This window comes from Trachurus trachurus, assembly GCF_905171665.1.
Source record: "Trachurus trachurus genome assembly, chromosome: 21".
Classification (NCBI taxonomy): Eukaryota; Metazoa; Chordata; class Actinopteri; order Carangiformes; family Carangidae; genus Trachurus; species Trachurus trachurus.
In genome coordinates this window covers 10,029,811-10,045,136 of record NC_139899.1, presented here as the reverse complement: position 1 = coordinate 10,045,136, position 15,326 = coordinate 10,029,811, and the positions used below count along the sequence as shown (strand labels likewise).

The window sequence follows — 15,326 nt, the reverse complement described above, 5'->3', positions numbered from 1 at the left end:
TCATGTCGGTCCTCCGCCCTTCTTGATCCGCCGCAAGTTGCAAAAACCCTGCGGACGCCCAGTCTCTCCACTCCTCTCCCTCACTTCAGCACCTGTGTTGGCTCGCACCACCGTCCTTTTTTTTATTATTATTATTTAAAACGAGGAGCGAGCCGAGCCGAGCCGACACTGTGCAGCCCAGGACAGGTGCTGAAGTGCGGATGAGAGGAGTGGACAGACCGGGCAGGAGCAACCAGCTGACGTCTCGTCGGTCCTCGGCCGTCTTTAACGTCACGAGACACCCGCTATATTTGCATAGAATATTTTTTGACAACCAGAAAAACAATGTTTGACCCGGCGTTTATTTGGGATGGGCGTTTAATATAAAAAATATTTTTGCTACACCCGGCGGTTAATTGGGACCGGCGGCAATTTGGGACTCGGCCCTTATTTGAATTTTTACGGTAAACAAACAAATCACTTTACACTTGAATAAATATCATACCGGTATATTATGTTTTATTTTAATCTCAAAGTTTTCACAACACATCATAAACTTTTCACTGCAATGTTTTACAGACTTCGATAAAACATGCAAGTCATGTTTTAATCACTTGAAAGACAATGTACAAACATGCAGAGCTTGCTTTGTTTGTAATAAAAGAAAAGAAGAAATGAATTATTAAAAGAAATCTTTTGTTTGAAGGTGTGCCCAAGCCTTAAGAGAGGCTGCTACCAACACAAAATGAAAGACTTAGTACTGTACTACCCAGAGGCGGGTGAATATGAGAGAGAGGGAGAGTCTGTTTATGTCCATCCTGCAGGTCTGTGAGTGAGGTTAATAAAGAAGCCTGTCCCCTCTGGTATTTCTGGTATGCACCATTCTCCTACACACACACACGCAGCTCTCCCCTCTCAGCTCTTTCCAAAACAGTCGTACTGTTTGCTAGTGTTGTCAACACACGGATGTATACTGTCATTGGGGGTTTAATTATCTAACAAGATGCTCGTCTGACACACACACACAGACACACACACACACACACACACACACACACACACACACACACACACACACACACACACACACACACACACACACACACACACACACACACACACACACACACACACACACACACACACACACAGCAGGAGCTTTAGATATAAACAGAAAGGGGTGGGGGTTGTGAGTCTTGTTAGAGGGTCATTGCTTTGACAAGTGTTGCGCATAGTTTCAGAGTAAATTGTGTCTGCATTCTGTTACATTTTATGGAGGAAGTGAGCCACATCCCATAGTCAACAACTGGTGGTTTGTTAGAATGCACAGTAGGGAACAAAGATTTTCTGGTTGTCATGACATCAAGCCATTCCCTGACCGGTTACTGTTTCTTTTCTAAATGTCTAATGGTGATAATTGATGTCTGTCTATGACTGACTCAATGTGTTTTGTTGTAACTACACAACTCTCTGCCATGGCTGCAAGTTCTACTTCACCTGAAAATGCTGACATGAGAAACTTTCACTGACGCCTTCTCTGTGTGACCCAAATCTTATCCCATGTCAATCCCCCCCGCAGGGTAAAGAGCAGGAGCACACCTTTGTCTTCAGGATGGATCATCCCAAGGCCTGTAAGCACCTGTGGAAGTGTGCTGTGGAGCACCACGCCTTCTTCAGGCTGAGAGGGCCAGTGCAGAAGAACTCTGCACGCTCTGGGTTCATACGCATGGGATCACGTTTCAGATACAGGTAACGGATTAATGTCGTTGAAGTGATGCTGAAGGCCTTTTCTCTAGGCGGATGGTTGGTACACAAGCGTGGACTTTTTAAAATCCAATTTTCAGTTATCTTGCACTTATTGATTCACTAAATAAAGCAACAATAATAATACAATTTTTTCATTAGAAATTAGTTTTACATAATGTTAAGTGTAATTATGTCCAGTGCTGTGTAAATTAGAGAGTGTTTTTATTGGACTTTTTAGTAATATATTATTTTACATAAATGTAAAACGTCAAAGAAAAGCAAGCAAAAATGTAAAGCATAAATTTGATGATTGGACAAGCATTCATATCCATTACTATAACACTATATAATCAGAAAACTATATAATCGTTAATGGTAAGAAGACTTTGGGGCTAGGATGACAAAGATTTTTGCTCACTAAGATGCCACAATTAAAAGAGCTGTGTTTGTTTCTGCGCCGTGTGTTTGAACGTACCAACAGAGATAATCCTGGTGTGACATACAGTATCGTTCCTCTGTACGTACATAAAACCCCACATGTGTACACATAGATACTTGCAGTGGTACAAACCAGGCATTCAGTGTCAACACACTGCAGTAGCCAGCTAGTTCCCCTCTCTGTGTGTTTAAACATTACCCAGTTGGATAAGCACTGGCAGTAATGTTGGTTTAACACAGAGGTTACAGGGTTTGTTGTTAATGGAAGGTTATCGCCTGGATGGGTCCAGAGTTCAGCGGAGGTCATCTCTGTGCCTGTTGTTTTTTGAGACAATGAGATTTAACAAAAAGATTTGGCCTGTTTAGTCGTTAACGTGAACGTCCAAGACTTTTTTTAAACTAAGTTTTTGTTCTTGTGTGTTTGTGTTGCCAGTGGCAAGACAGAGTATCAGACAACCAAGGGCAACAAAGCAAGGCGGTCAGCCTCCTTTGAGAGAAGGCCCAGTCGACGTTACTCAAGAAGAACCATGCATAACAGAGGTTAGTACGACAGTCTTAGTCACACACCTGCACAGCACATAGGAATCTACTGAGTAGATACATCACATACAAAAAATACACACGTTAAAGCATACACATACATTGCATATATATACACATCAAAAACAGAAATATCTGACATTATGTAGACTATATTAAACATCCATGCAGTCTGTGAAAAACATGTGTTTCATTCATTCTTTCATTGTCGTATACATCTGAATCATCTGTGTACTACAGTGTTGTCCCTTCTCTGTTTATGTTTCTACAGGACCGTTCCACCCACAGGAGTGAGTACACTGATATTAGTTGATTTCAGGTGTAGAACTGGTGTGTATTGTGGCTTGACTAGAATTTGCTTGGCGATATACCTTACAGATACCAGTGCAGTATTGTTGCTCACAGAGCTGTGACAGACACACTCGAGTCATCCAGTTTCCACCGTCAAGTCATGTCTATAATCATGTTACAGAGGTTGCCTTTTGTTAAAGGGATATATGTGGGGGCTAAAGACATGATGTCAGTGTTAGTTCTAAGCCATCATGGGACTGACTGACTCAAAGCATTGTTATGTTAACACTTTCATCACACCTAATTGGCCAAATTTACACCTACACAGAATGCTGGTACTTTTGAAGCAACCAAAACATTTCCCCTGACAAGAGGATGTAACAATGTCATCTTAGACAAGGATGGGGATTTGTGAATTGTCTTGCAGATAACCTGGCAGACTAAATACAAGGAGCAAATGTATCCAAGCTGTACAATGCACACTGTTTGGAATTCGTTAAAGGTGCTGTGCTGATTTTTTTTTTTTTTTTTTTTTTTTTTTTTTTCAACAAAATCTCAATTTGTTTCTTTGTTCAGTGTTCTTTCTTCGGGCAACGGAGTCAGCTCAAGCAAAGACAACAAGGTGAGGAGCTGTGGTTTTTAATCTCTTCTCTATTATATTGCAAAACAAAACAGCGTATACAGTGCCACTGACTCAGGCAGGTTTTGAACTCAGACAGTAGCCTACATAGGAGACAAAATCATCTGTATGACCAGATACAGTTGGGTAATGTAAAATATTAGTGCTTTTATAAAAGACTTACATGAAAGTGACAGGTGGAAGATTTTAGCGTTGAGTTAATTTATTTTCTCAGTCTTCACAATGCTATGTTTACTTCCTAACTTGTTTGCATTGCTTAATACATTTCTGGCCTTTCTCTCTCCCACCCTCAGGTTACTCACAGCAGAGGGGCCTGGTCAAGCGTGCCTGTAGTCGCCCCAGCAGCCGCTTCTGCCTGTGGACCAATGGAAATCGAGGCACTGCCCAGAAGCCCGGGAGGTGAAAAACGAAGGTTGGTGCTTAAATGTTCGGCCATTTCTTTTGATATCTTTCTTATTTGTTGAAATACAGTTCAGTCCCTCACAACTCACTTTGCTTTAGAAAATGAAGAATTTGTTTTTTTTTACCAGCCTAGGGAAGCTTACAAGACATGTGAGGGAAACAGAAACCAGGTTAGGAAAGATTGGCACAGGCTAACTGATCACTGTTGGGTGCTGAAAGAAGTGGTCGGATAGCTAGGTGTGTTTTTCATGGTCTAATGCTTTGTGAGTGGCTTAACATGGCTTATCCACTGACCCTGTCTTGTTGTGACCAGGGAAGGCAGGAAAGAAGAGGTTAGGAAGGCAGAGAAAACATGTATATTCATTTCTTCTGTTTGGGCTTGCTCTGTTCTGTGAGAGCGCACAAAAACAGTGTGTGTGTATGTTTGAGAGAATGTTAAAGTAAATGTACTTATACATACAAGATGTCTGCACCCACCTGAGTTACAAAGCTGCAATGTTCCCCTGTGTGTTCCAGTATTGTCATGTACTGAGGACTTTTTGTCTGGAGGCAGGTCAGGTAGGTACGACCCAGCGCTGAATCTTGCCATCGCTCGTGCTTTAACCAATCAAACACTTGTGTAGTGACGGGCTTAACGACTCTGGCTTTGGGAAGGGTTCTCTGCTGCAGTGCAATCGTCTCCTGTGATTCTCTGTTTTTTTGTTGTTTTTTTTCAACCGTCAATCAGCATGAAATTCCAACCTAATCGGTTCAGGAAATGATGGGATGATTTTGTGCGGGATCTTGTGTTTGGCATCATGAATCAGTCATGTGATGATTTCACCTCTGAGTCTATTCTGGTCAAGAATTTGATGTGTGTGTGTGGAGGTGTCTGTCCTTTCAGTCATCTAATGCCATGCTGTGCACCCTGTGAACCTGCTGCTTTTATATAATTTGAACTGTGCAGTAGTCTGGAGGATATAATGACAATATTGGAGCATTAGTGGAGGTTTTGCTGCCACATTGGTGACACAATGACCTTATGGTCTTCAGAAAACATTATTCATCTCCATGCTTTTTTTTTGTAAAGCACCATACATTGCGTAACCAGGCCTCTTTGGCTTTTTCCGACAAAAAAAGCTCATTCATATTTCCAGCACAGGCTGATCCTGTTTCCAGTAAAGTACATTTCTGGTCAGCTGTAGTAAGAGGATTGCCCGTCATTTTGTGTGGTATGGTTTAAAGCAGGGTGCACTGACATGATATTGGATAGGCCATTGCATAGGGTGCGTAATGACCTATCACACTAATTATATTTTATCCTCCTCTTTTGGACTTGCTCAAAGGCTGAATGGTAAATCCTGTAGGCTGCAAATATTGATAACTCCATAGGGAAAATATTTCTAAAGCCTCCCTTCATTTGTACATTTTTTGTCCTCAGTGTTTTAAATTGCACTGTTTATGCTGTGCAGCAAGGGCTCTCAATATTGTCACTTCACAGCTAGTTTTTTTTTTCTTTGGCACTGATGCTACTGTTTTCAGAAGACCTAACATGCACAAATTCTGGTCAATAGTTTTTACACTTTGCTGTCAAGTCTTCAAAAGTGCCTTCAAAAATAATTCATCAACATAAGTACAAGTATTTTATCAATGCAATATGTTAGACTGAGATGGACACTGATTTCCTGCCACCTCTTATTTGTACCATTAACTCATGGTATAAAGTGAAGGTATAGAATGGACTCTGTGGACACGAGGAGGATGTTTTGAATGATCACTTATACTTCAGACTAATCCCTGGTGCTCTTCACTCTCTCCTCCCACGCCTTTCTCCCTTGCTTTAGTTCAGTAAAACTCCTGATTTTGCATGGAACACTTTAACCCACACCGGCTCTCCCAACAGGAACAGTCAATGTACTCTGTCTCCCCCTTCTCCTCTGTGTCATAATCCATTTTAACCAAGCACAGAAGAGCAAGAATATGAGTGATGTGATGCCTTAAAGCTGACAATATCATCCAAATTACATGTAATGTATACAGTCAGTCACTGACATCGTTGATTCAAAGATTCACAGAAATAGTTAAAGTCAGTGAGTTTCGTGAAGGAATTCCACTGGACAATTGGTAAAAGTATTTCCATTCAGATGAAGTGCAACGGCATCAAACAACTCCTAATTAACACTTAACAAATACTATTTGAACAATTAAAAACTGAAAAGTTAATGAATTATTTAAATATTATCTTTGAGGAAATGTCATATTTTCTGCTATGCTGTGCTTTACTTTCTCTTCTTCATGTTAATATGCTTACAGCTGTATTCATCCTCCTTGTAAGCTGTCATGTAGTGTCTTCATCTGTTGCCTTCTCCTGCCCTCCCATTCCTCCTCTTTGGAGCAGTATCATCAGTGAGAGTAGATAAGTCTCTGGAGCCAGTTAAAAAAACGTATAATTTCTATTGCTAATGAGAGACTGTACGTAAAATACGAGGTCAGTTGAAGTTCATCTACTGTCTGTCTCGTCGAACACCATCAATTTAGTCACTTTTTTTTAAAGTGGCAAGGGGAGGCTGCATGCTCCCTTGCCCTTTATGCTCCCAGTAGAGCTGTCCTCATGAATAAAACTGTCTTGGAGCCTGCAGCACTGCATATATAAACACAGATTTGACATAAGACATTAAACCTCAGCCGTTACAGCTGCAAAGCCAGGTCACTGATGCTCCAGAGACACCCAGTCCACTTCACTTAACTCAAGTGTGCATGTCACAACACTTGTCACCATACACTTAAATGTGCGCTGTAGTGCACAATGTAGCAGAAGTAAGCTACCGTAGTATAAGTTGTATGGGTTATTCAGTATCCTGACTCTGCTGAGGCTATCACAGCCATGCATACTATTTATTCATGTTGTTTCATGTCCACTAAAACAACATTGTTGTTGTTATTAACAGCTTGACTTCTTTCCAAGCTGTAGTTTAGAACAAACAGAGCCCATTGGCACAAATAGAAAAGCCTTACGGTAGATTTAACCCAAAGATTCACACCAAAACTAATTGAAACTTGTAGCTACTTGCAATGCGCTGATCGCTGAAAATGATTGTTTCCATAGCAACAACTCCGTATTTTCATCCTAATGCAGCTTTTCTATGGATGGGCACTTTGTAGTATGTTAAAACAGAAATAGTGACCGTATGTTTCTTTCTACAGTTATAGTTATAGTTATAGTATTTATGAAATGGAAAAAAATATATAAATAATCACAAATAAAAAAGAGGGTTATGAATTTGAAGCAAAGTCATTGAACAGTCAGACATATTGCAATTTGTTTATCACGTTTTGAGAATGTTTGATGGCTTGTGTTCAAAATGTGGGAAACCGTTTTAATCAGCTGATCATTTGTAGCTGGCTTGACCTGCTGATCTCACTACAAGCTGATTGGCTGTTGAAACAAGTGTTCTAAAACCATCCACTGGCGACTTGACAAGCTGAGTCACAGGCGACGCCACCAGTCAGCCTCAGCTGAGCCGACTTATTTTTGACTGCTACAGTCTAAAGAAGGAAAAGCTACAGTCTACCATGACTTGTTGTGAATCTTTGGTCTTAACCCTAAGGAGTCATTTTCAATCTAACATGTAGGGGCACACAACAAAGTTTGGCATACTGCATGTAATTACACCTTTTTTTTTTCTTTTTCTTTTTTTACTTTTATACTAATGTTATCAACTTCCTGCTTCAAATTCTCTTCTGCTGTCTCCTCTCTCCCGATACTTGCTTCCCCCTCTTCTCTCATTTATCTGCATACAATCTCCTCTTTGTCTTTGCTGTTTTCATTGAAACCCCCCCCCATCCGCACTCTCACACACACCCCATTTCTTAAATCCCCCTCCTATTTGTCCTCTCCCCAATGTCCTTCTCCAGCCTGTTCTCCTCAGGTCTCCTCTTCCCTCCATCCTCCCTGCTCATGTCTCATCAAAGCTCCCCACACGGTGTTGGACAGATCCGACCAACTGACAACAGTCTCACCATCTGTACTGACACGAATTGGACAGCACACTAATAAATGGGAATGGCTCAGCGGTGACTCGCCCATGAAAAACATCTGGTATTTGTGTCAGTGACTGTACCACATGGAAGGACACACTTGGTGTGAATGCACACGTGCCTTTTTAACTGAAGCAGTCCTCAACAAAAACCTCCGTCAGTGTCACTTATTCAGTCTTGTAACACCCATCACAGACTGACACAAGTTCACTGTCACACTTCATAATGTGTCTCAGTTCATCTATTCATCTCCTGACACTTTTCCTTCATCTTTGTTCCAGTGACAAGTCAGAAAGTCCATCTCCCTTTGCCCCGTTCACTTTTTTTTGTCCTCCTGTCTTTGTTTTCTTACTCTCAGTACTTTCTCTCCTCCCCCCCTTCCTTCCTCTGACCTTCACTCCTCACCTCAGTGAAACTGGCTGTCTCAGGTGAGATGGTATCAATGTGAGGCTAGGAATTCAGCCCCACTCTTGTCTCTGCAAGGAAACAATAGGTCACTCAGTTCCTGGAAGGTTTCACTCTGCTTCATGTTTTTTTTTTTGAAAGACTTTAAGCACTGTTGCTTTATTAAGTTTGACTTCAAATCATTTTTATCTGATAATATAATTTTTCTTAAATATTTAATTTGTACTGCACATTTCATGGACTTGCTGCTCTGTTTTAAATAGAGGTTGGATAAGAAGGTTGATAACTGTTGTAACCTGTAAAGAGATGCGTCCAGCACATTGCTAGCCAAGCTTAACGCAAAAAGTAGGGTGAAAGAGTTACTTACTGTCACAGATGCATTCCAAAAAATCCAAGTCCCTTTAATTTGCACATTGTTTCTACTGAAATAAGCATTGTTGCCTTTTGTTGGAATTAACAGTTTGTGCCTGTTTCCATTACTGAACATGTCCTGAACTCAGAAATGATGTTGATGATACTGACCTTCTCATCCAACCTCTGGGAAGAAATCAAACAAGCCTAATATATTTAAAAAATGTTCAATTCTGAATCAACATTGAATGGAAATAGTTAATTTGTTTTAGTACACTGCAACTCTTTTTTTTTTTTTTTTTTTTTTTTTTTGTGAACACACACATGCAGTGGTGAGGGCGCAGTTCAAAGAGTTTTCAATGACCATTATGGTAACTGTGGGTTTGGTTGATACTTTCTGAATGCTCACTCACGCCTCAGCTATAACCACTGTACAACTGTTTCCTGCACGTTCCACTCAATTAAGGTGATTATATGATTTTCATCATATTTTTTGCTTAGTCAAATGTTTACAGTATAACTGACCAAAGGATGTATATCTTTATGAACACTGTTTAAAATCATTTCAGAGAATAAAGACATGATTGCTGGTGACACAGATGAGTAGAGAGCTTTAAATAGCATCTTTCATGTGCGTGTGTGTTCTGCCTCTGTACTGTAGAGAGATCACAGGCTTCCTTCAGTACATAAATGTTCTGAAATGCTCATTCAAGTTGTGCCTGGACTATAATTGTACATCCACTGCATTCGATATTGAAATGCTATACATATAAGCTGGTGGGCTGATGGTATGGTTGTTGCTGTTTACTATGAAGTCCAGGAACAAAGGAAATCAATACAGCAGGTTACTGTTGAGATTGAACTTGTCAAAATATTTCCTGATAACTTAATGCTGTAAATCTTCCGCTCTAAAAATAACCTCACTTTCCTGCCAGTTTAAAAGATCAGAGAAAAACAAACTAGTTGTTGTATAATGGTTGCATGCGAGGAGACTGTACAACTTTGCTGTGTGCATATGTCGTTTTTTTTTCCTTCTTGTCTTACTGTATTTTTGTGTAGATACATTTTCACTACCCGTTGTGTTTCCCTCATGGATTACTGAACATATGGGGAGTGTTTATATACATTTGGTTTGTGAGTCCTTTGGTAAAGCATTGTGCTTTTCTCCTTATATTTGTATGTGAATGGCTCTTCAGCTCCTGTTCCTGTGGCAGCACACAGTAATATATACTCCTTGAGTTTCACTCTGTCCTCAGGCTACAGAAATATGAGGTAATTACAGGGCTGCTGGAAGAGCTTCTACCAAAATCCGTGTATCAAATGTTTTTGCTTCAGGACACTTCAGGTTCTGAGAATATTACACCACATTATTTCCCTCAAAAGTTATTACTTATTATCACAGGTTGGATCTTGTTTCTGTAAAACTGCCCCTTTACCTCCCGAGAAGACATTTGGTTCTGAGCAATGTTATTTATTTGTCGGGCCTCCCTCTTTGGATACAAAGCTTCCATATCTTCCTGGTAGACAGTACTCTAACTGCCTTTTGTACCTCTTTGTGGCTCAGTTCCTTGTTGATTCTTAGTACAGTGGGTATATGATCATATTTGCCAAACTAAAGCATCTATCTATGGGTTATTAATTGAGATATTTTCCAATACAGTAACTTAAATCCTTTTCTGTTTTCTATATTTATGTTTCATTCAAATTTTATTTGTTTATGAGAAATGGTATATCATCATGGGCAAGTTGCCATCTTTGCAGAGTCCATGCATAAACTTATGGATGCTGCAGGTAAGTTGTACAGCTGTATAATCCTGCATTCCTTTGTTCCAGTTTTGCATTATTTCCTCTTGTGTTCATATTTAAACTCACTTGTTGTTGTTAACCCCCCCTCCCCAATCTTTACAGACCACTTGTTTTATATTGTTCTCTTCTCCCTTGTATTGTCTCTAGTGTGCCCGTGGTTGCTGACCTGATGGAGACATGCATAGATGATGCCCCCAGGGCTCCTGTTGTTCCCACGGTGACAGCTACAGAGGAGGCCGGGCCGAGCAATGCCTTTGCCAGTGCCAGCGTCTCAGCAGAGGATCCACTCAATCTCTGTGGTGAGGCTCTGGAAAACCTACAACAAAGTAAAATCACTTTGAAAATTATGCGCAAAAAAAAAGTAGAAAATGTTTCATATCTTGTTTTAGAAGCCAGTCTCCTACTAATCTTATAATAAAGACACTGGCACCACCAACCACCGCAGATTCACCTGTTATTATATGAAGTCAGTCATTAACAGACCCTGAGGTGGTCATGTGGTACATGTTAATAAGTAAATGAAGCAAACTTGTGGATGTACCTTTCAGTTCCCTGAAAAAAGGGACAGACTGTGCAATATAATTTCTTTATAGTAATAATGCAATAATACAAACTAGTTGGTTGCAGTTGGTGTGTAATTGCCTAAAATATATCTTTGTGTCCAGAAGCAGCAGCTCGTCTGAAACAGCTGGAGCTTGAGAGCAGTCCACTTCTTGCTGCTCAGAAAAACAACGTTAATGTCAACATGGCCATGAACAATCAGGTGGGTGCTTGTTTGTACAACATTCCTACTACTGTACCAATAGTCTAATAACACCTGTAAAGCTCTGAACCACACCTGCACAGACCGACCTGGAGAAAAGACTGCTGGTGTGGTACAGCATGAGGTGTGTTCAAAAACAAATCAACTAGAATTCAGTATTTGGACTAAATGCATGAACCTGCCCCAACAGGAGGATTTGGTGAAGCTCACTGAGAAGTGTGGTCTGAGCAGCACAGGCAGCAGTCCGGTCGTCACTCCACTGCGCACTCCAGAGGATCTGAAGAGTAACATCCTTAAGGCACAAGCTGAGGCTGCTGTCCTCAAGGTGGGGAATATACTCTGACAAAATGCACAATAAGAGAGAAGAGGTGGAGGAAACACACTTTAGATGATGCAGTTGCAATATTTCATATGGTACATATCAAAGCATTTTACTTTGCACTGCTAAGATTCAGATTCATTTAGATTTGGTACAATTTATTTTCCATTATAAGCTGAACTAAATGATCATATCAAGTTACTGAGCATCAAAGAGCATTGGGAATGGCTGTAGCCCTGCTGTTTTCATCTACATTTAGCATTTCCACTTTCTACTTCAGTGTGCAAGGGTAATGAGTGAACAGTGAAACTTCACTGAAACAAATCTCAGTAAATTTATGATGGAAATCTTGTGAGCTGATGTAGGGAGATTCAATAGGAGAGAGGTGTCTAAGAAGTATCGATCAAAGCCTAATCAATTAATGAGAAAAGAGAAGGGCAGTTATAAAATTAACAACTGTGAAAAACACGAGCTATCATGCATAGAAATCTATGATCTATGGCTGGCTGTGCCTGCTGCTGGTTTTGTTTGACTGAACCTTTTTCAGATTTAAACTTACTTGAGGCATATTATTCCACATAAAATCAGCCTTGTCTGCACAATTTCAACTTGAGTGCTCTTTCTTCAGGCCTGTGCCCCTCTTTGATCTCTCTCATTGAAATAATAATTCTTTTATTTATCAGTATAAAACTGTAGTACATTCTACCAGAGCTTTCTCTTGTATCACTACCAGTTTTTATCCACCTCACACCCTTTTAATGCAGCTCATTTTGCCCTTACACCGTCTCACAGCAGATTCAAGTCATTATAGCCATAGTATACCACACCATTAGAAATGTGGCACGTCTCATATTTGTGAACTTATAATGGTATTCTACTTTTACGTGGGCAGGAGATATGTGTCTGTAGAAGTCCCTCACTCCCAACACTTGTCTGTGTCTGTCTGAGCATCCATTTATCTGTCTGTGTTTACATCTGTGTAGGGCTCTTTGGAGGAGCATGTCGTAATGGCTGGAGATAAAAACTGTAACTTGCAGGAAGCTACTGCCAGGTATGACCTCACATTACATATTTTACACATTTACCCATACAATCATGATGAATTCATGATTGAATGAAAGAATTAATGAGAAAACGGTTTGTTTGTTTTTTCCAAACTGAATTTGAGTGTCAGAAATTATCAGATTTTATTTTACCATGCAAAATCCATACACGTTATATATACATATCTATGTTATATACAGATATATACATTTTTATGCTTGATGCTGTATTTACAAAATCTGCAACAGACCAGTCAATCTGGAGTGAACATGGACAGGAGAGAAAGCCATTGTCGCTTGTGCCTCATTGTCTTGAAACTGGGCCTTTTCCCTCCTCCTCCTCCTTCATCTTCCTGAGTCATACCAACTGTCATAGCATTGTCTCGACCAATCACAAATCACAATCCTTGCTGGTGGAGCCGATTAACCTCCTGAATATTCATGAGGATTATTAGCATAGCTCAAAACATTACATCACCTGCAGCTCATCCCTGTAAGCAAGGCCACGCAGATACGACAAGCACGCCGCTGTCTTGTGCGTGTGTGTGTGTGTGAGGCAGTGGCTGGAGGAGAGGCCGCAGTAGATTTGATAAAAGCTGTTGGTTACAGTGCACAATGCATACCGTACTGTGCAGAGATTGTACTGTAATGAGATCCATCTAATCCTGTCTCCTGAGTCATGTTTTTACTCTGAAAATCACACCGTGTCATGCAGGTTTGTGCGTTATGTGGACTTGTGTGACTGGCACAGTCTAAAAGATGTGATTTGTTATTTTTTTTTCCAGGTTGAAGATTCGTACGGGCCGAATGGGCAGTAACTCATCTCTGTCTGTCAGCAGTCGCCCTGACACCCAGGACTCCTGGGACCTGCTGAAGCCAGCTTCACTGGTCTCATCAGCAGGGACCAGGTCAGTGTGCTTTTAATACTTTTATGTGCATTTTTTTTACTTTGTATGTGCATGTCGTAATTCATCACCCAGTTATATTCTGTATTTATCCATAATTTCCAGAAATTTCAAAGACACAGGGATAACAGATTAGTGCTTGGGGGATCTTTGGCACAAGCTGCAGATTGATCTTTTATCTAACTTTTAAATGCATTTTACATTTCATGAAAATCATCTCTAGTAGTTTTGTCATGGAATAATTACTATGTCCTGATCACATGCAGTAATTTCAGTTAGCTCGCTGTACCTCCAGCTTTAAAGTTGCCTTGTGTAATGATCACGTTCACTTAACCTATTTCAGCTGTCTGGAATCATTAGAAAAGGAAGAAAGAAACAGATCTTTGTTTAATTTAGATCTTTGGTAGAAATCATTAATTTTGAAGATAGAAATAAGCCTGTAAAAAAAAAAAAGAGTTCAGTGAGTAAAAATTGATGCATTGAGGTTACAATGTTTTTTCTTCTATGACATCGGCCTCACTGTACTATGCTCTCTTAACAGATAATTATACAGACCTGCTTTGACCCATACAGAACATAAAACATAAATAATCCAGTTTCCCTGATCAGAAACAAAGGCCTCCTCTTTGTAGTCTTTGCTGACATCTGTTGGTTTGTTCGAGTAACGCATGTGTGCGTATGCGCATTTGTATTTGGGTGAGTTCGGGGTGTGTTGGGTCACATGACTCCAGTTCTGCCTGGATACTGCTGGTGTCTCCGTTCAAGAACTGTTTACAGTAGGACGGCACAAAAATACAGACGCACACAGACGCTTGACCAGACAATTCACAAAGGCTGTTTTGCTGCAGGCTCATTGATGCAGTAAATGCTTCTGCTGTCCAGGCTGTTCCTGCTCTGCAGTCTGGAGAATGGAGACTCTTGTTTTGCAGGAACTAAAAACTGATTAATCACCATTCATCAACAGTAATTTAGTTTTTCTCTTTTCTTTTTTCTTTTTTTTTTTGCTGTCCAGGGTCAAATGCTGTTGTGAAAAATACTCTGTAGCTTTGAAATGTTGGTCAAGCAACACACAAGCAATTTGAAAGCACAATGTTGGGCTGTGTGGAAGGTTCAGAAGATGTTGGGAGTATGTCGAAATCTGAAATTCTCTCTCTTTGCTCATTTCTTCTCCAGTGCCGAGAGGTTAACTGAGGATTTAAATCCCTCTGTTGCTAAGATGCCCTGTGAGCCAGCCATTGAAGTAATGGCACCAAAGGTAATAAGTTATTGTGACACATTTACATTTGTCACCATGAATGATACATATGCACTTAATATTTACTATTACTTGAAGGCTGTAGAATAAATAGTGTTTCACTGTGGTTTTCAATGTATTAAATAATAATGTAGAACACCTCATAACATTAACTGTATTACACATTATGATACATCCTATTGTACGCACCTGATGTGACTCATGGAGGAAACTACACACTGTGCTGCATGGCTATTTGAGTCATGTGTCACGTTGAACCCAATGTGAACTGATTTATAAGCTGTTTGTATGCAGTAATTGAGTATTTGTGTCATTCAGCAGGTTCAAGCAGAAGACATTGACCTGCAAATTGCTGCCCCACTATCTGACAACCTGATCGACTTCACTGATCCAACTCCTGTGGTAAATCTAAACCGCCGCATGTGC

The 15,326-nt window shown here is 40.2% G+C and overlaps 1 protein-coding gene across 3 annotated transcripts in view; it reads left to right on the top strand.

The window, feature by feature from the left end:
* The window catches only part of epb41l5 (erythrocyte membrane protein band 4.1 like 5), a 33,055-nt gene that overhangs the window by 13,051 nt on the left and 4,678 nt on the right, over positions 1–15,326 (top strand). Inside the window, exons 12-23 of one of the 3 annotated variants that reach the window (XM_083996733.1) lie at positions 1,559–1,728; positions 2,597–2,703; positions 2,975–2,993; positions 3,571–3,616; positions 3,928–4,046; positions 10,763–10,914; positions 11,287–11,378; positions 11,569–11,703; positions 12,681–12,748; positions 13,526–13,648; positions 14,819–14,900; positions 15,222–15,302. In XM_083996733.1, coding sequence (XP_083852859.1) covers positions 1,559–1,728; positions 2,597–2,703; positions 2,975–2,993; positions 3,571–3,616; positions 3,928–4,046; positions 10,763–10,914; positions 11,287–11,378; positions 11,569–11,703; positions 12,681–12,748; positions 13,526–13,648; positions 14,819–14,900; positions 15,222–15,302 — 1,194 coding nt within the window. Of the gene's footprint in view, positions 1–1,558; positions 1,729–2,596; positions 2,704–2,974; positions 2,994–3,570; positions 3,617–3,927; positions 4,047–10,762; positions 10,942–11,280; positions 11,379–11,568; positions 11,704–12,680; positions 12,749–13,525; positions 13,649–14,818; positions 14,901–15,221; positions 15,303–15,326 lie in introns of all 3 variants that reach the window. The other 2 variants (XM_083996732.1, XM_083996731.1) reach the window with 2 other exon arrangements.